The following is a 23,948-nucleotide window of genomic DNA, read 5'->3' as shown; positions in this document are numbered from 1 at the left end:
GATCCACAGAAACCATGACATAATAATTGGGTATTCTTTTAAGCCTAAAATCTAAACCTACCACTAAATTTATGATAGTTTGTTACATAGCAGGAGAAAATAAATACAATTTTGTGTAGTCTATTAAGTTAAAGAGGCCATTACAATTACAGGAGGTGATGAGAATGAAGTAATTTTTACAATAATGTAATATTTATTTTAAACGGATAGAAAAAAATTAAAACACTGATTCTTTACTCAAACTATCCTATTTCTTGAAAGCAAAGTTAATTATTTTAAAATGAATGAATGTGCTTTCTTAAAATCATTTATTTCAAGTCGGAAAATAAACCAATAAAAAGCATCAATAGGCACACTCTGGGTCAATGCTTACATGCTAGAAAACAGCAGATTATTACAATTAACCTATTATTTAATTTCTACAATATCCCCATCAGGAAAGTTTTACTATTTTTATTTGTTTTATACATGACAAATTGAATCCAATAAAAATTAATTTGATAAGGGCCACAAAGGGATTATATCATCATTACACAAAATTTGGTCTGTTTTCAGAGTCCAGCTTTGTAACTGTCCAATTATAGTGTTCACCGTCTACACTAAAAGGTGGAGACATTTTCTTCATGTCATCCACAGTGGCATGGTGGCCATGAAGAAGCTCAGCATAATATTATCTATGACCTACTACTGTCTCATTTGGGCTATATGGATTGAGCATATCAAATTGAATTTCATGGCACCTAAGGTTTGCCCTAAGATGGCCAGGCTCCTCCTGCAGACAGCATTTTCTGGCTCTCCCTCCTTCCCCATATCCCTGGGAGTCAAGTTGCTGCCTTGTCTGTGGTGTGGTGCAGAGGAGAGCACACAGGTGTAGGAGTAGCACACAGCTGGTACTAATCCTGCCTCTGTCACTCATTAGCCTTGAAACCTTAGGGAAAAATTCTAACAGCTTACAAACTTCTAGAATTTTTTTCTTCCGTTTGTAAACCCTTTTAATCTCCTGATATAAATTTCTTCCTCTTAGGATATTTGTAAAGACTAACCAGAATGATGTTAATATATATTCACGTATTTATACAAATGGTTACAGGTATATATACCCATAGGTGTACATGCGTGTGTATGCATGTGTGTATATAGACAGACATATAAATATTGATCCCGCGCCAGACACTTTCATTTTCATCCAGCATGGCCAAGGTATGCATCTTTCTCTAAAGTCCTGTGAATCTTGATTCAAATTTTGTACAGTGGCATAGTCTGCTCTATTTTATAATGCATGCTTCTCAAAGAGCAATCTGTGTCTTCACTATTCTAGGTAGTTCTATTCTTCATTTCATATTCTGACAAAGAAGAGGAAGAAGAAGAAAAAGAAGGAGAAGAAGGAGGAGGGAGAGGGAGGAAGAGAAAGAGGAGGAGGAAGAAGGGGGGGAGGAGATGGGCAGTGGGAAGAGAAGGGAGAGGAGGAGGAGGAGGAGGAGAAGGAGAAGAAGAGTGCATAGGGTGGTAAATGCAGAGGTATACTCAGATGTTTCACCACAAGGACAAGGACTGAACACCAGAAGGCTATCTTTCATATGCACAGCTGAGCCTAGACATGACCCTCTCTACAGGACACAACATGAAAACTCATATTGTCTGCAGTGGAGTTTTGGAATCTGGGAAATGAGACTTCAGTGAGCCAATTATCATTTTATTAAAGCAAAGCCAAACCAGAACAAAACAAAAAGTTGTTCCTTATTAATACAGCTTATATTTTTTCAGCAATAACAAATGTTTACTCTTTCATGTAAGACTCTTAGATAAGTGCTTCACATCTAATAAAATTTGGTTTCTCAAAGTGACCCTAGGAAGTAGGTACAATCTTTCACATGAATCTTTATTTTAGGAAAATGAGACCAAGAGGTGCTAAGTAACTTGTTCAAATTTACACAAATTGTAAGTAAAGACATGAGATTTGACCTCAGAAACTGAGCACCAAAAATCCACTCTTGGTAAATATTTTATTTGTGCACTTCTGCTTTAACTCCGTCATATAAAGGGGTGCCATTGTAAAGCAACACACTCTGAAGGATTCACTACCAAATGACAGATTCCTATGCACTGTCCTAAGTCCTATGTATAGGGGTAGAATTGATAAGTTTTCCTTGTTAATTCCATTAAACAGCAGAGGGAATGAGGAAAAGAGATGTCAGATGTGGTACAGCAATACTGGTCTTTCTACAGAAAGGATTACATGTGTTCCCTTTGCAAAGAAGCATCCTCTCCTCATAATAAACAAAAACGAACAAGAAAAAAAATATTCTTTCCTAGTGAGAACAAAATATTATGTAGAAAAAGGTTAAAGCTTTCGCTGCATGGCAAAGACATGCAAGAGACTGTTGAGTTGACTTGTGTTCCCCTTAAGTTCATATGTTACAATCCTAATCCCCAATATTTCAGTGTGATCTTTTGGAGAGAGGGTCTTTACAGGGGTGATTAAGTCAAATGATGTAATTAGGATGGGCCCTGCTCCAATCTGATTAGTGTCCTTAGAAAAGGGGAGATTTAGACACAGAGGCATGCAACAGTGGGAAGGTAATATGAATAGACACAGAGAGAAGACAGCCACCTACAATGCAAGGAACAGACCCTTCCCTCACAGCCCTCAGAAAAAAGCCAACTTTGCTGGCACCTTGGTGTTAGACTTCCAGCCTCCACAACTGCGAGACAAGAAATTTCTGTTGTTTAAGCCACCCACTCTGTGGTAATTTGTTACAGCAGTGCTAGCAGACTCTTCCAAAGACATTCTAAAATAAAAGATGGAGAAAAGAAGGAAGAGGTTTCAGAATGGTGCAGATGAGCTCAGGTGTAGGAGATGAGCCCCAAGGACAAGGAGCACTACACAAAAGTGAGGGGGGTGCCAAGAAGGTTCAGGAGCTTGGTGGGCACAGGATGATGGAGCCTGGACAATTCCAAGTATTAAAATATGGATAAGTAGTCTGAAAAAACTGACATCTAGAAAACTGGTAGATGAGTGACCCATGGTTTATGATATTGAAAAATGGAACAATGCCTGCTTCATAGTCTAGGAAAACCCCAATACGGGGAGGGACAGTCATGCAGAGTCAAGACCTTGGGATCAAAGGTGGAAGACTCCTCAAAAACCTTATAACTAGATTCATTCTGTAACCCAATAACCCAGTAGCCAAATTGAGGTTTGTGTCTGGAGTAAACATCTGGAAGATATACATTCGGGTCAAAAACAAACCCAGAACTCCCTTTTCTCTTGGGGCTTCTTGCTTTACTGTGCACCCCCAGGATCCAGGCAATCTTCTCAGACACATCTACTTCCCAGCAATACTTGCTTCAGGAGAAATGCTGGCAGCCCAAGACATCATAAAGATAGAAACCACATAGATGTATATTTTGAAGAGAGAAATCTTATATGCCTTTTACCTGTCTTTTACCTGTCTTTTATCCACAGAAATGGTAATATTCAAAATAGCATTGACCGGCTTCAGCATCACGTCCACTGTGGGAAAAATGACAGGGTTGGGTGAAGGATACAGAGCAGGTGTGTCTTGTGACATTTGAGGTGGAACATCAGGAACTGACTGGGAGGAACTCATGTTGATGGGTCAGAGATGAGTAGCACACTTAAGAACTGTGGTATGCATGCATGTTTGGGGAGGAGCACATGAAGCTAAGATCATGGGACCTGATAGTAACCACAACTTCTAAAAGGGATCAGAACATGGCAGTTTGAAGAACCTGTAACTCCTTCCCCCAGTAGCGTTGAACCTCTGTCAGCTCTGAAATGACAAAAGTTTCAATGACGTTGTTAAAAGCAAAGGGATAAAACACTGATACCTGGCTTCTCACTAGAATGGAAGCACGAGGCCCTGTGTGGCTATCAACTGGTGAATGAAATGATGAATCAGACACCTTGACCATTCCCCCTTAGATATGATCGCATCTTCCACACAATATATCTATCTCCGCTTGTCAGGCCTATGTCCTCTCTTTTATCCTCATCTAGAAACCACATCCTCTTCCCCATTTTGCCCCGATACTACAACAATTTGACACCCACACCCTTCCTCTGACTCTCCTTACCTTTAAACATTTGCAGCGTCCCTTTCAGATCTGGTATTTGGTATGTACTCTTTGGTTTCTTGGAAACAATATGTGGCTTCTTCAAAATCCAGGTCTCACTCCTAGAGAAGACAAAATTGGTCACCCCACATGTCTGACCTCTGCAAGACCACTGCTTCTCCCACTTTTCACTCCACTGATGTACTTGAATCCTCTCCACTGAAGGCCCTGAGGAGGGGGAATGTGGAGAGACCTGATGCTGCAACCAGAAGAAATATCTGCTCACATCTACCTTTCCATTTGCCCTCTGTGTGATCTTCAGAAGGGGTCTTCATCTCAATGAAGCTCATGTTCTTCCTTCTAAAATGGCGAAACTAACCCCATACTCTCTACCTCTTAAAATAATAAAACTATATAAAATAATGCTGCATTTAACAGGTATTTGATACCTCTAAAAAAAATCAAGTATTTGATACATGAAGAAGTCACTGCCACCCTAGGGGTTCCACCAGGGAGAGGCCAAAGATGTGAGTTCCCAGACAGGTGGTCAGTAAAGAAGCTCCAGAACCTGGCTACAGAGGGATTTAGGTTATCAAGTATGGAGCTCTATGTTAAGAGTCTGAAGGGTCTCCAAAGCCTGGTATCCCAGTACAGATGTCTAGAGAATAACATTTGAGGTTACATTCTCTGGGGAAACATTACACACATGTGGAAAAGGAGAAGTTATGACAACCAAATGAATAGTGGTTTGAATTTCACGTATTTGGGAAGACCTTGAAGCTGCCATGTGGATAGGCCACTTTAGACACAAAAAGGCCACATTTTCTATAAGATACTAAAGTGTGTAAGCAAGTAGAAATTAATTATTGGCACTAGGATCAAAGCCACTGTTCTCCAAGACAGGGGTTGGGTTTTTTTGTTTGTTTTGTTTTTTTGTTTTTTTGTTTTTTTCTGAAGCCCCGATGAAACCACTAGAAAGATCTTGTTTCTTCTGTCTTCAGGAAGAAAAATAAATGAAAGGAGCTGCCTTTGTGGAAAACTTGGGGGTCTGAAAGATAGAGGATAGGATCCTCCCTGAAATAAGACAGGTACCTATGAAATATGGAAACAAGCTGAGGCAGAGACTAAGGTTTGACTAAAATTAGTGAAATCATGCTCTTACTGGCCCTAACTCTGTGACCTCCCACCACCCAAATTCCGTTGAAAACTTTCACCTGTGATCAAAAATTTAAAATGATATAATATCCCAATTCCCCAGCTCTCTGGGTTTTTTTTAATTTCTTATTCATCCCAAGATAACTCTCATGGTTATAATTCTGTCTTCACATAAAAAAGGACCATACCTGGTCTCCCACACATACCTTCTCATGACATTAATTAAATCCTGTAGAAGAGAGAAAACATGAGTCAAGTACAGGATTGGTATACTTAGAAAATAAAAATGGATAGTTAAATTTTCATTTTAAGTAAAAATATACTTTAGCTTAAGCAAGACTCTTGCAATATTTAGGATATCCTTCTACTAAAAAAATGATTTATAATTTATCTGAAATTCAAATTTAATTATGCATCCTGGATTTGATCTGGCAACCCTCCAAGGAGTTATAAGCCCTCCTACCTTAAAAAGTTTTATCCACCTTAACCCCCTAACATCCCTTGCTAAGGTGTGAAAAAAGAAATGATCAGAATATGGAGGACAGAATATATGATAAGATCCAGATCAACCATCCTGAGGACTCATGTGAGGATGTTAGAAAGATGCTTCCAGTGCTTGGAGATGGGATATATTTTAAAGAAGAGAAGAGGCTTGACATTTTTAAACAAATACGTACATGAGAAGACCTCATTAATTCATTATGCTTTTATTTATTCCAGAGACAGATAAAGGTGAAACACATATGTGCCAGACATCATTCCAGGCTCTGGAGAGTCAAAGATGAATAATCAATAATAATAGTTCTCCAAAAGTATACTTTCTTTTGCTGCGGGTACATGCAAACAAACACTTCAAGTGAATGTTTCTCTGGCTTTCTTTCACTCATTCTATATACCTCCTCTCTGTTACTTATAGGTAATCTCATCAATATTTGAGCATGAAATAAGCCAGAGGAACCAGAACCTGAGAAAGTCTAAAATGTAATTTACTATTTCCCAACTGTTTATATTCTATTGCCCCAAATGATACCAATACATACTCGGTCACAGTCTTAGAAACTATAATATCTTACTCTGAATTTCAATATTGTATTGTCAATCCAGTCCATGGTCTCAAAATCTTTTAGCCATCTTTTTATTCCCATCATAGAACAGAATGTACCAATATATTTGGTTTCCCTCTTTCCAGCCCAACCCCTTTTATACCAATGAAGAGCTGGCCTTCAGTTGACTCTACATTCCAGATAAAGTTTTACTCTCTGAATTAGGCTTTTTCTTGTTATTGTATATGACAAAAACCCAAATAAAACTGGTTTAAATTTAAAAGAAAGATGAATAAATTCAGGGGCAGGTGTAAATTTCATCATAGGTGGTTTTTAAGTGAAAATATTGTCATCAGAATCTGTTATTCTCAAAATTCTAATTCTATTTTCTACTTGCAATATTGACTTTCTTTTTAGGCTCTGTGTGGCATCAACTTGAATCTCCTGGTTTAAATGATGATCCCTTATATACTACCTAGTGAAAAAGAGAATTTCTCTTTCCTAGTCATGACAGTAAAATTCAAAGGCATAAAAATCTTTGACCTGAATTGGGTCAGATTCATATGTCAAAATAATTACTGCATTATTGGTAAACATAAGAATCTGATATTCTGACTTACCTAGAATTTAGAGACACATCCCTAAAGCTACTGATTTTATCAACCCTAACCAACTACATAGACTGGGAGTAAGAATCGTTCTTCAAAGAGTAATTCAAGAAGTTCTAGAAAGAAAGGAAAGAAAGAAAGAAAGAAAGAAAGAAAGAAAGAAAGAAAGAAAGAGGGAGGTAATTGAATTGAGGTTGGACAAACAAAAGTCCTATACAGTCCATCCCTTCACTGATTGCCATCTCCTCATTCTTTTTACCAAATTATTTCCCCCCAAAATGGCTCAAAATAATACAATGGTTACAATACTATTAAACATAGATGACTTGCATCACATATAAATTATAAATCAAGATGAATTAAAGATCTAGACTTGAGATATACAACTATATAACTGTTAGAAGAAAACAAAGAGAAAAATATTCACAATATTAGATTTGGTAATGATTTCTTGGATATAACAACAACAACAAAAAAAAGCACAAGGAATAAAAGAAAAACCGCTAAGTTGAACTACACCAAAGTTAAAAATTTCTATGCAGCAAAGAACACTATGAAAAGACAATGCACAAAAAGGTAGATGATATTTGCAAATCATATATCTGATAAGGTATTAGTCACAGAATATACAACAAACTACAACAAGGCAACAACAACAAAAAGGCAATTCAAAAAATGGGGAAAAATTTGAATAGATACTTCTCCAAAGAAAATATACAAATGGACAATAAACCCATGAAAAGATGCACATTATTGGTCTATATTAGGGAAATGAAAATCAAAACTACAAATATTGCAGTCTAGTACTCAACAACAACAAGAAAATCAAATGTAAATAGAGATTTGTGTTATTTGACCAAACTTAAGAGATGCCTTACAAATGGTAGATCATAGATAAGGGGAGCTTATAAAGAATCTTGTCTTCAAATTTTTTGCACTGCCTTTTATGAATTGCTAACAATGGCAATTTTCTTTGCCATTCTTTGAATTATCCCTCCAAGCTTTGAAATGATAGAGAGGGGGTATGGAGGGGCCCAAGAGCCTTTCAATGTCACCATAAGGAAGAAAATGAAGGAATCCAGCAGGGAAGGAAATTTACTCTCTGTTTCCCCTAAATCTCATCATGTAAACGCTCCAACCGAAGCCTTACCTGCAGCATGTCTTCTGAGGACCCCCATATCAGATGCTCAATGTGTGAGATGAGCCCTCTCAAGTACTGCCTCTGCCAGTCCAGCTGGTCTCTGGCCACTACCAAGTTATCCAACACATTTACTTTGTCTTCCTCCAGCTTTTGCAACACCCTCTTCTCCTTGCTGTCCAGGAGGCCTTTCATTTCATTAAACTCTTTCAGAATCCTTTGTCTCTCAGTCTGCATATGATTCTTTGGGGATGGGAAGAGAAAGAGGCAGTCAGTCTGTATGGCCAAAGGCCTACTTTGTCTGGGCCTGGGAGCCAAGACAAGAATTATCTTCCTCAGGGACTTCTCAATGAGGTAGTGAGCAACTACTGAGAAAGCCATTTCCCCATGACTTTCCTTTGAGTTTCTTCCAAAGGAATATATTAAAGTCTACTTTAGCAGGGCCCACCCTCAGACACAATATGACACCTGGATGAGGCTTGGCTTGCAGATATCTGTCCTGGATAATCATGCCACACTGTATAGTAAGCCCTTCCACCCACACCTCCTAAATAGGGAACACTGGGCTTTTCTCAGTATGTTTTCTGGAAGTATTAGTGCCTCAAACTTGATGATGGATATGGAACATGAGATTCATTAGTCATTTTTACATGGCTTTCTCCTATGCCTTCACCTCCAAATTTTTGGTTTTATTTGTGATGTGTCTACCCTCTGGAACCCAATTCCAACAGGGAAGGAATGAAATGAGGACTAATCAAATATCTTCTGAACTCATAAATTGTGAGGTAACCAAGAGAAAGGGGCCTCCTTGTGACTGGACTAAGATGCTGCCTTGTTTCCTGCCTCAGAACTCCCTCAGGAAATATTTTCCTGCCTTCCAGGAATCTCTCTCCTCTCTGATGCCAACTTCAAGCTCTTCTACTTTCTGCTGCTCCTTCCTCAGCTTCTTCAGAATTGCCTGGAGTTTCTCCTATGAGGAAAAGAATCACCAGAGTCAAGTTATGAGCTTTCTTAGCACCTGGATAGAAGGAAGAAATGACTCATCACAGAAGAGACTAGGTTACGGAAATGAAACTGATGATTAGAATCTACTATGTAGACAAAAATCTGAAGAGGTTAATGTATTCTTTATCCCTGTGTGCTGCAAGTTATCACCCCTTGATCAAGAGTGACCTGATTCTCTCTTTTCCTAGAGGAAGAAGTGATCCTGCAGCAAGGAAATTCCTTTCCTCTCATTGACAGCATTCTCCACATCCAACCAGCCATGTTCCCCAAAAACCCTTCTGCTCAAAGCGGCTATCAGATTTTATCTTGGGAAGCATTTCTCCATTCATCCAACTTCTCTTTGCTAAGGGTCTCTAATCTAGACTCCTTCCTGATCAGATGAAAGAATGCACAGAAATATCCTTTAGGTCTCAGAAGCTGAGAAAAGGGTATGGAAAAGAGATTTCAGAGCTCAGTTTTATGATGGCAAGGGGAGGAAAATAGGCTTAAAAAGTGAAGAATTCACTTCAGGTATCATCCTGCCCCATCTTCTTTCACCCTTGAGCCTACCTGACATTCCTTGACCACCTTCTCTGTGAGGACTATATGATGACCGTGATACTCCTGAGACACTGCAGTGTGCTGGCAACCAGCCTTCCCATGCTCCTTACAGAAGACACAGAGTGTTTTTCCATGATTCTCACAGAACTTTTTCTTCTGTGGGCTCCTATTTTCCCTGACTCTCTCCACAATGCCGGCCAGAGGGTGGTTAGGTCAGAGATTCTGAAGCTGATATTTGCACTGGCACACAGGACAGTTGCTCTCCCCTCCTTGGTGAGTCCCTGTTCTTTGCAGTGATGCAATCTCAGCAGAAGGTGTGGCCACAGTCCAGGCTCAGGGCCTCTGTCAGAAGCTCCAGGCAGATGGGGTAGGTCAACTCCCTCTTAAAGTTTAGCTGTGCCAGAAAATCCATTGCAGTGCTCCCCTGGCTTCTTCCTTTCCTGACAACTGAGGCTCTTCTTGCTCAGACTCCTGTAGGGCTGGAATGTTGAAGGGGACATGATAAGAAAGGCAGAAATAGAAAGGATACTGATTATGCAGAGATTTGGAATTGGGCAAAACATTAATATTCAATATAGAGAAGAAAACGGACAAGAGAAGTGGGTCAGTAGCAGAATGAAAAGCACTCTTTGTAATAATTTGAAACACGTCACTCTCAGTTTTTGTAGCACGATAAATGTCACCCCATCAGGGCAAGCTTGCTAGTTTGTCTTCTTCTACTGGTAGACAGACAAACTGAAGCCCTTCCTACCAAGAACCTTGTGCAACCCATAAGTTTTTCCGGTCTTTACTTGCCCATCCCAAAACACATCCTTCCTGTTAAATACACTAAACCCACTGTGGCCCCTGGGCTTTTGCACTGCTCTTCTCCTGAGTGGAGTGATCCCACTCTTGGTATTTACATGACCTTTTTTAAAAAACAATTTTATCAAGCAATATTTCTATCAAATGCATTAATTTCAAGAGTACAATGCAATGATTCTAGTAAACTTATGGAACTGGATTACTAACACCACAGTCCAATTCTAGAACATTTCTATCACATGAAAACAAGCCTCATGCCATTAGTAGTCACCCCATTCTGAACTTGATCCTTAGGAAATCATCAATCTTGTGTTTTTATATTTTACAATCTTGTGTATTTATATTATAATGTATAATAAGAGTGGAATTATAATATATGATCTTTTGAGGCTGACTTCTTCACTTAGCATACTGGTTTTGAGCTTCATCCACCCTGCCTTTCTCTCCAGTTCCTCAATGTCAAAAGCACAGAAGTCACTGCTACCTCAGAAACTTTGCACTTGTTTGTCTCTCTGCATAGAATCACTCTCCCCCGACATCAGCATGACTCTTAGTTTTCATTCAGTCTCCTTTTATGCCTTCTCATCAGGACCTGCTTTGTTAACTTCTCTATAGCAAAACTGCTGATACTATCGTTTGCTGTACATTCGCTATATTTCTTTTATTTTTACTACATAATACAAAACATCTTTCTTTAAATATCTGCCTCTTCCTCCTAAAAAGTAACCCATAGATTTTGTTCACTGACGGATCCTCAGTACCTAGAACAGTACATCATACACAGGAACACAATATGTGATAAATATATAAAGTTAGAATCTCCTCATCTCTCCATAGATGATTAGATCTTTCTCATCAACTTTTCAGCTTTTTTCCTTTTTTTAATGTTTATTTATTTATGTTTATTTATTTTTGAGACAGAGAGAGATAGAGTGCAAGTGGGGGAGGGGCAGAGAGAGAGGGAGACACAGAATCTGAAACAGACAGAGCTGTCAGCACAGAGCCCGATGCGGGGCTCAAACCCACAAACGTGAGATCATGACCTGAGCCGAAGTCGGACGCTTAACCAACTGAGCCACCCATGCGCCCCAAATGTTTATTTATTTTTGAAAGAGATAGAAGGAGAGAGAGGAAGAAAGTGCACTAGCAAGTGGGGGAGGGGCAGACAGAGGAGGACAGGATTTGAAGCAGGCTCCATGCTGACAGCAGACAGCCTGCTGCAGGGCTCAGACTCATGAACTGTGAGATTATGACTTGAACCAACTGAGCCACCCAGGTACCCCATAAGCTTTTCTTCCTATCTATTAGTAGTTCTTTAATAACTGAGAAGAATTTATCTCCTAACACACCTGTCCCACATAGAGCCTTCCCCATGCCCTCAAATTCGTTCCCCAGAGACACCTACAGAAACAGCAAGGATCACAATAGGGAGGTAATTTTGTCACTAATGGTTTTATAACCAATTACCATTTACAAGTCACTCTGACCTATTTATTCCTTATATAAGAATCCCTGGGAAATAAGAGTGTACATAGAATCTTTCTTCACATGTGTACATAGAATCACATGGCTTCCAGATCATTCTATTTACAGACGTCATTCTATTATAAAAGGTAGAGTTGAGTGGACATACAATCCTCAGGATCCTCTTTCAGAATTCTCTCCATTACTGCACAGATGTTAACAAAGACAAACAGAGGGAAAGGCTGTATGAACTAGACAGCCACACAGTGCTCTGGGGGTATAGGAATAGAGACCTCAAGACCAGATGGGTGGTCTGGGGAGTCTTGTATTTGTAGATGGAATTTCACCTTGACCTGGACATACAACAAGGAGGTCGATGGGCACAGAAAGGAATATGTTTTTAGGGAGGAAAGAACAGGTACATATACTCATAGGGTCACACACATGACAGAGACTCAGGAAACATAAATTGCAATGAGGCAACCGTTGGTCATGGGAGAGAAGAATCAATATATAATGAAGGCCATAGATAGAAAGATAAAGTCTGTCCTGTTTCAAACACATTGAGTGCTATTATGGTTTGAATTATATTCCCCCAAAAGATGTCAAAGTCCTAACCCCCAGTATGTGTAGATGTAACTTTACTTGGAAATAGTGTCTTTGCAGATGATCAAGTTAATGTGAAGTCATTATGACGGGCCTTAATTCAACATGACTGCATCTTCATAAAATGGGGAAATTTGGGGACACAGATGGACATGCACACATAGAGAAGGCCACATAAAGACAAGAGCTGAGATCAGGGTGGTGCATCTACAGAGAACACCAAAGATTGCCAGAAAGCTTTCAAAAGCAAGCAGAGACATGGAACAGATCCTCTGTCACCACCCATGGAAGGAACCAACCCTGCCAACAAGTTGATCTTGTACTTTTAGCCTCCAGCACTGTGAGAAAATGAATTTCACCTAAGCCAACCATTTCTGGTGCATCTTTTTATGGCAGCCCCAGAAAACTAATATAAGTGCTTATGTTTCCTTATTCATGTGTTTTTTTAATGTTTATTTATTTTGCATGCACTCAAGAGAGAGAGAACTGGAAAGGAACAGAGAGAAAGGGAGACAGAGAATCCAAAGCAGGCTCCAGACTCTGAATTATCAGCACAAAGCCTGACACGGGGCTCAAAACAACGAACCGTGAGATCATGACCTGAGCCAAAACCAGGCGCTTAACCAACTGAGCACTCAGGCGTCCCTATTTCGTGTATTCTTTATTCTATCATTGAAGAAGTGTTACACCATTGAAAGTCTCTCCACCTTAAACAGACAGACAGATACAGAGCCCAAATGCATACTCCCCTTGGAGATGGTACAAATGTGGAGTTTTTACAGTAGGGTAAGGGCCAACTAGATCCTAAGTTTCCTTATCTCCCTACATCCTGATTGTATGGAGGCTTTCTGTGTCTGCACAGATGAAAAAAATGAAAAGTGTCTCCACAATAAGGGGAGAAAGTCCTATGAGGAATGTAGACATACTTGATCCTGCCCCTGTTCCTGAGTAGAAGAGCCTCCTTCTTCTACCACCCCTTAGAGTCCAGGGTTTAATCTGCCCCACATTAATGACACTGCCCCCAAGAGCTCAAGCTCTGAGGTCAACCTGTTTCAAAGTAGTCATTTTGTCACAGAAGTCCATGTCCATAAGGCTATGGCAGGCTCATCACTGTCTGTCACCATCGGTTCATCAGAAGGTCCTGTAAGCATTCTCTTCAAATTATGTCCCCTCCAACTGAGTCTTTTACCTGGATTCCAGAAGTAGCTTCTGCACCAGTCTCCCTGATACTGTCATCCATCTCATGCAGTCTGCTCTCATCACTGTTTACAACCCAGCAGGAATGATTTTTTTTTTAAAGCATCCATCAATCTTGCCATTCCTCTGCTCAAATACATGCCATTCAGCTGGAGTCAGTCTTTATCATGGTCGAGTTAGGTTGACGTGACACATCCCTTCCTATGCCTCATCTTCTCAGCCCAGCTCCTACTCCTCCCCAGCCTACACTGGCTGCTTTATATGTGCCTTGCTCACTCTTAGCAAAAATCCATCCTCAATCCATCACTTCCTTGAAAACTCAGCTCAAAATCACCTCTCCACACTGAGACCTAGCCCGAAATCTGTTCTAAATTGCAAATCCTTTTATCAAGGCACAGCGTAGATACCTAGCCCTGTGGTGGGACTTCTTATCTACTAGTGCTCTTGTTTCTTTGTTTTCATATTTTCTCAAACTGTGTTACTCTTTTACTGTTTACTTTCTCTCCATTCACCCAGAATATAATTTTTTGGAGATGCTTAATATCTACTGAATGTCCAATAGATGTTAATACATTTTTTTTCATCACAGCAATATGCTTTTGCCTTTGTGAATTAAATCAAAAATATTTTTAAAAAATTTTAAACCCATTTTCTCCCATCTATCGGACCCTGTGCTAGCCCTCTGAGTAAGCAATTAATATACACCAATTACAAACCTGGTCTAGATGTAAGACATAGAACAATGACTTCTGAAAAGTGATAGGAAAGGAAAGTGCACATCAAAATATTATATAACATAGAGATCAACGTACAAGGTATTCAGAGGTGAGATTAAGATGGAGTTCTTTCTGAAAAATTACCAACTCCTTTCCTTACTCTGAGCAGGGACAAAGGAGTTAGGAGTTGAGCTAAAAAGCAATGGAAAAGTGTGTCTAACAGGACAGAGTTCTGTCATGTTTTTTTTTTTTTTTTAATTAACAAAAAAATTTTTTGAGAGAGAGAGAGCAAGCAGGGGAGGGGCAAAGAGAGAGGGAGACACAGAATCCAAAGCAGAATCCCGGTTCCCAGCTGTAGAGATGAGCAGCAGATTGCTCATCCAGTCTGTCTCATCAGCCTGGCCAAAACTCTGGTGATTTATCAGGAATGTTGCAGACAATTTCCCAGAAGTTTCAAGGACAAGAAGTATAAAATGATGGGTTTCAAGAGGTCTTATCCTTGGCACAGCCCCTAAGATCCCTTTCCCTCCCACAAGTCTAGATAAGGGTCGTCATCTCTGCCAACTCTCTCCAGGAACTTGGGCTTTTATGAATAGGGAAAACAGGGCTCCATCTCACAGGTTTCTCTGGAGGAAAAGAGGAAGGGATTTTCTGTTTCTGAAAAAAAAAGTTATTCTGGCTCTCCTTGACAAAAAAAGTCAAAACTACAGAATAGAAAGAAGATGAGAGTAATTCAGCCTGGAGAAGTAATGATCCTTCCAAGAAAAAAAAACAAGGTTCTTTGCATTCTCAAGCCTCCCTTCTTTAGTGGTCATGCCTCCCCCACACTCAATGCACCTCTCTTCTGCAGAAAACCTACAAGCTGGCTCTTTGGTGAATTCAGAGCAGCTTCAGAACCACAAATTGAACTCATCCAAACACACTCAATCGATTCCTCCCAAACTTACTGCCCTTTGCCTTCACAGACTGCCCCACACACCTTCAGGCTGAAGTGGAGAAGTCTTGACTCAGCAGAGATCAGATGCAGGTATGGTCAATAATTCACTCAGCAAGTCAAAGCACTGGTCTTAGTGAGGGAGTTTCCCTCCAGGTGAGAAATGAAAGTCAAAATCTTAGACGGGGAAATGAAACAAAGGAAGCAGAACAGAAACTTGTAAGATAGTAACAGTGGGAGGGCACCGTGTGGGATGCCAGGGAAGGGTATGTCCTAGGACTTGCACCAGCTAAGCACCCAATCATAACATTCTTATTCCTCCTCCAGCTTATTCCAGCAAGAATATCTGAGTAAGAAAAAAAAATGTGAATTACAGTGATATAGCCTGAATATTCAACATTTCAATTCAATCCTATAATTATTTGTTGAGCTTATCCTATATTCAGGCCCTAAGCAAGTCACAAAGGATAAAATAATGATCCAGAAAGTCTTGGCACCTGAGCTTTTGTAATGCAGAGGGTGATGGGAAAGATAATCAGTTATAAAGCTCTGTAAATATGAGCAGACCTAGTAAGCATTAGCAGCCATTACTGTAAATGGCAAAAATAAAATCTAAAAGTTTCTTCAGTGTGCGCCTATGGAAAAAATCTTTCCAAAATATCATTGAAACCATTTCCTGTTTCTTATCCAGGCAGGCCAAAAACAGAAGGCTTCCAGAAATTAATCATGGTAGAACTGAGTCAGTGCCTTGTTACCTAATGAGTAGGAAGCAGATGAGAACATGGAGTTTAATAGATGGTGCTATTCAAGTATAATCTTCGATGTGAGGGTAATCTGCCTGTGACATCTCTCACGCCATTGATTGCCAGAATTGATTCGGCTGATCTGGCTGGCTAGGCAGGTGTCCCCTTCCTCCCTCACCGCTCCATGTGTGTCCCTCCAGAAGCTACAGCTGCGAGCTCAGTGGAAGAGGATGACCTTCCCCTATAATAGAGGAGGGCCATTCTTTGGTTAAGGGGACACAAGTATCTGCCCTCTCCTGCTAGGACCTCCAAGCAAGCTCTCAAGTATAATCTTTTTTTTTTTTAATGTGTGTTTATTTATTTATTTTTGAGAGAGAGGGAGTGAGCACAAGTGGGGAAGGGGCAGAGAGGCAGGGAGACAGAATGTGAAGCAGGCTCCAGGCTGTGAGCTGTCAGCACAGGGCCCAGCGCAGGGCTCAAACTCATGAACTGTGAGATCATGAGCTGAGCCAAAGTTGGTCGCTTACCAACTGAGCCACCCAGGCGCCCCTCAAGTATAATCTTTTACTGAGTAACACACCTTCATAATTTTTCCACCTTACCCCACTTCCTTTGGGAAAAATTTGGTCTTTTTTACACTATCAAAGGCAGATCTGAAATATTTTATACTTTGTACACATAGTTTCGTGCTTTGTTGTCTATCTTGTTCTTGTTCAGATTACATGCTCTTCATGGGGCAACTGCATGATGGTGGAAGCTCCATCACGGGTCCCTGACTGGCAGAACTGGAGAGCACAGTAAACTTCACACATTATATGATGTGAGGCATGTAGCATGACTCAGAAGCTGGTTTGTTGAACTAAGGCACAGATACTTTGTTATTGTCCATATCACACAGAAAAGTGAGCTAATCATGGCTTTTAAACACTGAATCAGGGGCACCTGGGTGGCTCAGTCGGTCATGATCTCAAGGTTCATTGGGGGATTGAGTCCCATATTGGGCTCTGTGCTGACAGCTCAGAGCCTGGCACCTGCTTTAGATTCTGCGTCCCTCTCTCTCTGCTCCTCCCCCACTCGTGCTCTGTCTCTCTCTCTCAAAAATAAGTAACCATTAAAAAAATAACCAAAAATATTAAAAATAAATAAACTCCTTGAATCACTTTTATCTATGAGGCAGGAACTGAAAATCATATAGGCATAATCACTAAGCCATACTGACAGTTTCACTTTCTTGGGTATGAAGTAAGTTTTTGCTAACAGCGAATAAATTGTATGATGCTTCTCAAGAACAATAATAATCATCTAAATTTTGTACACATTACATTTGGAGAGCTAGCATTTTTTATCACCTTTGTTATCATATGACACAATCAATGAGTATCCCTCCTCATGCAGCCCTGCACCAAACAACAGTAAGTTCTATGAAGACCGGAAGGAAACTTTTCTACCTTGTTCCTTCTTGCCTCAGATCTATTACAAAGTGTTGCATACAGGGAGTGACATTTAAACAGAAAGATATGTAGTTACCCAGCCATAGATACAATTTTAGTTGCATTGAGTGTGCTGACGATAATCGTGGTTCTGTTCATTTGTTGGTCTTGCAGTTAACACAATTGCTGTGCTGAATGTGAAGTTCTGGTATTAACATCTATATGAACTCCTTTGAAAAATGCGAACCAACAGGTTTTCTTATCTTCTCTGTGTCTTCCTAAGATTTACTCAGATACTTACCTCAATGCCTGTTGTTTAATCTTTCTGTACCAGTACACTTGAACCACATTACTTCCTGTGGCCTGTGGTTTTTTCAGGCTGAAAACATGGGCCCAGAGTGGGAGATCTTTCATTTGTATCCCTCTGCAACAGGAGATACAGGAATTGGAGGGAGACACAGAGCCCTAAGGAGGATTTATTATTCCCTGCTCCTTGGGAGCATAGTAAACTGGAAAGTGGATCACAGCAATGTGGTTAGCATCAGAGATAGACTTTGAGTGGCAGGAGGACCATGGCTCATTGAGCTTTCCTACCAGCCCATGTTTCCTTGTACCTGGCATGCTCAGATTTCCTCACTAGTTTTTCCCATCTTAAATCTGATGTCTCAGGGGATGTTCCCAGGGTATCAGTGCCATCTTCCCACCCTCCCACCCTCTCTTGGGCCTCTGATTCCCTCCCACATCTTCCACATAAGTTTTTTATTATCTCTTCTCAGACACACTCAAAAACATCAGGTTCTCTATTAACTGTAATTTTCTTTTAAAAAAAAACAACAGGGGCGCCTGGGTGGCGCAGTCGGTTAAGCGTCCGACTTCAGCCAGGTCACGATCTTGCAGTCCGTGAGTTCGAGCCCCGCGTCGGGCTCTGGGCTGATGGCTCAGAGCCTGGAGCCTGTTTCCGATTCTGTGTCTCCCTCTCTCTCTGCCCCTCCCCCATTCATGCTCTGTCTCTCTCTGTCCCAAAAATAAATAAACGTTGAAAATAAATAAATAAATAAATAAATAAATACAACAATCATTTATTATCTCACAATTTCTGCAGATCAGAAATTCAGGTACTGCTTAGCTCAGGGTCTCATAAGAGTGCAATGAAGGTATTGGTCAGGCTGCCTTCTCATTTGGTTCTTGGGTTCTTCTCTCAGTCTCAATCCTACAACTGGGAGAATTCAGTTCCTGTCCTTTATAGTTAACTGTAATTTTCAAATGACAGATTGATCCAAGGTTTTATAGCCCAAAGCTGCCCCATCAAAACTTCCTCAGATATGCATCATGGGTACTGGGATCTGTGTTTTGGAAGAAAGGGAGTTCTTGAAAGCTGAAGAGAAGGGATCCTGATTTAAAAGTCAGCTTTTAGACTCCCCCTACTGCCAAACATCACTTTCTTCACATTCCGGAAGCTCTTGTATTTCATACAAGCTTCTCACACAAAGTCTAGAGGGAACCCATTAGTCATCTGGGGCCCAGAATGTGGGATCAGATCAGAGATTCACAGGGAATAAAAGGATGGATACGGGACTTGTGGGAGGCAAGAGAAAGGAGAGTATTAGAGAAACAAGAGGCCCTTGGATAAAGGAACTCCTCTCCTTCAGTCCTCACAATTGACTCACCTTTACCTTGCCCCTGTTCACACCCCATAAACAAACCCACACACACACCCACACCAAACACACACACACAAAGCCCTGCACTCCCCTCCAATAGTCAGCAAGATATACAAAGCAAAAATAGACTATACCATATAGACTTCTCCATATCACTGTGGAAGGGTGATGTGGGACTACAAGTTTCTCGAGATTAGGCTATTGATAAGATTGCCTTTTTCTTGTAATTTACCAAGGTATTTGTAAACTGATGGAGACCCATGTCCTGTATGACTGCGATCTCTATCAGTTGGCCACTTCTTTTCTTTCCTTTCCTTTGTCCTTGGGCAGCCAGGAGTGCCTAAAGAATGTCACACACATCCCACCTTGTGGGGAGCGGGTGTGCCAGTTTGTACTTTGTCCTCTGCCCGCCCCATGCTACCTCATGAAAGGGAACCAGAAAAATAACAGACATCATTCTAGATGGCTGCTTATGTTAGGAGGCAGCAGCAATTATTAAAAATATTCTACTAATTTTCACAATAACTCATCAAGTAATTTTCATTACTTTTTTTTTTATAAATGAGAAAGAGTATCTCATTAAATTTACTTTATTTGATAAGGGCCAGTATGTGGCAACACCAGAATTATAATAAAAGTCCACCTGTGATATAGAAAGAGAAATACTGCATGATGTCACTTACATGGTGTAACATGTACATGGTACATGGTGTAACATGTAGGAAGTAGAGATTAGGATGGTGGTTGTCAGGGGCTGGGGGCGGGAGGAAATGGGGAAACACACACACACTCACACTCACACACACTGGTAACTATGTAGAGGTGATGAACAGGTTTATTAGCTTGCTCGTGGTGATCATTTCACAACATATACATGTATTCAAATATCAAGCTGTACAGCTTAAAAGTTTATAATGTTTATGTCAATAACATCTCACTATCTCAAAGCTGTTAAAAAACTGAAAACAAGTATGCCTATGAGGTGTGTGTGTGTGTGTGTGTGTGTGCGTGCGTGTATATCAAAGGCAGAACTGGAAGAGTCTTCTCAGTAGCGTTAAGAATCTGAAAAATGGGGGAATTGAGAAAAGTGTGTAAGGTATGTCTCTGGGTTATTTCTCACACCTGTATGTGAAGCTGCAGTTACCTTTCATTTAAAAAAAAAAAGTTGACAACTTTGGAAATTCTTCTCTAGGGTACAAGTTTTCCTTCCATTTTGTATCCTCAGCTGAGCTTTGCTTCCAGGTGGGCAGGGCCCAGGCAGAGGCACAAGTATCCAGAAATCTGTCGGTTTTTCCAGAGGACTGGGCACTGGGCTCAAGAGAGCTGGGTGAAGAGAGGAGAGATTGCAGAACTGGGCAGGGGCCCAGTCATCAAGCCTCCTTTATACAGGTAAAGAGAGTGATGTAGGGGAACAAAGGCAGAAGGAAATGACAGATAAAATAAAATTTCCTTATAACCTGCAGCCCATTGACAAACACGTGAGGCCCAGAGAGTACAATATTCCTCCAGAACTCCCTACTGCCTTAAGGTTAATGCTTGGCTAGAGGGAAAAACAAACCCTGAGCTTATTAGCCAGGCCTCCAGGATCCTATGAGTCTTCTTGAGCATATGAAAGTCCTTTTGGAAACTTCCCCCTGACTTTACCTCCCCCAACTGCCAAGTATATAATCAATCACTCCTCATAACTCCAGGGCAACTTTTTCTGCCCATAGTTTCTGTCTTTGTGCCTTACTTTTTGTTTAAAATTTTTAAATGTTTATTCTTGAGAGAGAGAGAGAGCATGAGCAGGGTAGGGGCAGAGAGAGAGAGAGGGAGGCACAGAATCCAAAGCAGGTGCCAGGCTCTAAGCTGTCAGCACAGAGCCCGATGCGGGGCTCAAACTCATGAACTGTGAGATCATGACCTGAGCTGAAGTCGGATGCTTAACCGACTGAGCCACCCAGGTGCCCCATGTCCCTGTACTTTAATAAAACCCCCTTTTTGCACCGAAGACATCTCAAGAATTCTTCCTTGACCTTGGGCTCTAAACCCCAACACATTTCCACATCAGAAAGCACTGAGAATTTCTCTAGAGGATCACAAACACACTATATAGTTACAAGTGTGAAGAGTAAGGGAGAGGAAGCAATTGGATTGGCTTTCCTAGATCCCTCTGGAAAAATGATAATGAGGTCTCCTCATTTCCTTTTCTGTCCTGAAGCGGGGCAGGGACATCATCTGCTGTCCCTGACTACAGAAGTGACCCAGATGAGGCTATCAAAAGGAGGATTGCCTGATACACTTTGGACACTTGTAATTTCATAATTTTGCACATACTTTCATTATTATGATCCTATGAGGTTTTCTGCTACTTCTAGAAGATATTTTTGTATTTCCCCAGATTACTCATTGTAGCAATAGGGTGACAGGAAAACAGAGGTCAAAGGGAAAATTTAGAATATCAATTTCCTCCAGTTTCCATGGATGAGTGCTGATAGAGATGTGTGAATGCACGCGCACACACACACACACACACACACACACACAGGTTCTAGAAATATTCACCTTGGAATCCCTTGTGTTGTCAAAGGTCATCCAGAGATGAAGCAGATGGGGATTTTGTGGACAAGCAGAAATGAGAGCAGATCCTGTTTAACCAACAGCCCACTTTTTCTCTCTGTAGCTCTGAACGGAGTTAAGAAAGAGTTGGAAATGAAAATGCTAAAAGACACAGGGATCCCACCAAGCCTCAAATGGACATCCACTGCAGAGATAACTCCCCTCCTATCTCACCGAAGGAGGAAAGCAGGATCTCCCTCTTCCTGAGAACTTTCAAGTCACTGCAAAAGGAAAGCTGACCAGGCAAGCAAAACACTTACCTACACCATTGCTAAGAAATCCCATGATTGTACTTCTTGTACGGCATCACTGTGAATAGTAACTTTTAAAGCTGGGCCAACATCTCAAATGAATATTTAACTTCAATGAAACAGAATTACTGCAGAAAAAATTAAAAAAAAAAGACTAGGTATCTATGCAAAAAAAATTAATTTATTTTACAATCAGCTAAAATTTAAAGAAAGCTGAAATTCTTTAATGAAGTTATTTTATTTCTTAAAACAAAATGAAGGTACTAATGTTGAAAGAAAGCTAATATGTATTCTTAAGATCATTTATTTTGGTCACAGTGAGAAGGAACCAAAAAATGAATAGACACCTTATTGGATCCTGCTTATGTACTAGAAAACATTCTGTTTGTTAATTTTCACAATTCTACATCAGGTACTTTTTTTTTTCTTTTCTTTTTACAAATGAGAAAACTGAATCCCACAGAATTTCATGAGACACTGACAGAGCTTATATTTTTTAGGAATTAGTAGAGCACTTATTTATAATATTTATTAATAATTTGAGACACTTAGATGCTTTATTTTTATTTTTTAATGTTTTATTTATTTATTTTTAATTTTTTTTGAGAGAGAGGGAGACACAGAATCTGAAGCAGGCTCTAGGCTCTGAGCTGTCAGCACAGCGCCCGACGAAGGGCTCAAACCCACGAACTGCAACATCATGACCTGAGCCAAAGTCGGACGCTTAACCAACTGAGCCACCCAGGTGCCCCTAGATGCTTTATTTTTAATGACATTTATTTTCTCACAATGATCCTAAGTACAGTGCAGTTTTTACACCAAGCTTATTTTAAGAAAATAAACACAACATTAATGTATGTTATTCAAGGTTGCATTTGCTATGTGTGGAGACAGGACAGGAACTTAGACACGCTGAACATAAACTTTCATTCTTACTATTTATGATATTTTCTCATTTTCTCCCGAACTCTTTGATAAGTAAGAGGCATCATGAGAACACTGACACACCACTAAGGGTTCAGTCTTTAGTGAATAATTCCTACACTTAGGTCTTTGATAATACATCAAAATTGTTGAAAAGCTTTCCTTCATCTTTTTAGTCATGACAGAGGAAATGGATTGTAACAATTTGGCAGAGTCATTCCCTCAATAATGATCTTTATGAGGCATCAGCCCTTTTTTTTTTTTTCCGTTGGGACTATGGAAAATTATGAACAGGGATTCTTTCCTAATGCAAACATCATACTGGGAAAAACATTATTCAAGGCAAATTGTACACCCTGCTGATGAATGAAGGTGTTCACGTAGAGAAAAGGAAGGCAGCAAGGGACACACGGTGAGACAGACTCAATGCATTAGGTGTACCTAAGGCAAGCGCAACTACAAAGAAATAAGTAGGGGTGTAAGAAGGTTCAAGAGCTTGGCGAGCACAGAGTCATGGGGGTCAGTATATTTCGCAGGGTTGAAATACAGAAAAGCTTTCTGAGAAAAGGAACATGAAGAGAATTTATAGATGAGAAACCTATGGTTTGTGACATTGAAAAAGGAGACGGTGCCAGCCTTGTAGTCTAGGAAAACTCCAACACAATGGGGAGGAACAGGAAAGGCCAGGATTAAGACGAAGGGGTCAGAGAAGGAGGACTCCTCAAAAGCATCATATTCAAGTTGATTCTGTAACCCTTTAACGCAGTAGCCATATTAGGTTGATACCCAAAGTAAACATGTTGGTAATTTTAAGTACGTCTAACATGAAATATCGTATTGGATTCTGGGCATGTTCTATCATATACCCCCCAAGATCAAACTCCCAGTAATGTTTCCCCGAACTGATAACCAGGGAGCCCGGGACACCATAATCGCTGTTACATGCATTATTTGATTTCCACCAGCACATATATCTCACTGGTCTTCGTCCCGTAGAAATGCCAAAATACGTCGTATTTTGGGGTCAGTGTGGAATCACGTGAGCTGCAAAAAA

General features: G+C 40.3%; 1 protein-coding gene and 1 pseudogene across 4 annotated transcripts in view; both read right to left on the bottom strand.

The window, feature by feature from the left end:
- Positions 1-289: 289 nt before the first annotated feature.
- On the bottom strand, positions 290-9,978 carry LOC123601259 (annotated as a pseudogene).
- LOC123601256 (tripartite motif-containing protein 34-like) overlaps positions 1,673-23,948 on the bottom strand; it is a 59,519-nt gene continuing 37,243 nt past the window's right edge. For 3 of the 4 annotated variants that reach the window (XM_045484265.1, XM_045484268.1, XM_045484272.1), the window contains 6 exons: positions 21,980-23,938; positions 17,762-17,884; positions 9,576-10,045; positions 8,034-8,991; positions 5,421-5,461; positions 1,673-4,199 (listed from right to left, as the gene is read on the bottom strand). In XM_045484265.1, coding sequence (XP_045340221.1) covers positions 23,919-23,938 — 20 coding nt within the window. In that variant the 3' untranslated portion in view covers positions 1,673-4,199; positions 5,421-5,461; positions 8,034-8,991; ... (1 more) ...; positions 17,762-17,884; positions 21,980-23,918. The remainder of the gene's footprint in view (positions 4,200-5,420; positions 5,462-8,033; positions 8,992-9,575; positions 10,046-17,761; positions 17,885-21,979; positions 23,939-23,948) is intronic. The other variant, XM_045484267.1, reaches the window with a different exon arrangement.

Source organism: Leopardus geoffroyi, chromosome D1, assembly GCF_018350155.1.
Source record: "Leopardus geoffroyi isolate Oge1 chromosome D1, O.geoffroyi_Oge1_pat1.0, whole genome shotgun sequence".
In the NCBI taxonomy this organism is placed as follows: Eukaryota; Metazoa; Chordata; class Mammalia; order Carnivora; family Felidae; genus Leopardus; species Leopardus geoffroyi.
The sequence above is the reverse complement of the archived record's forward strand: the minus strand, read 5'-3'. Positions and strand labels throughout refer to the sequence as shown.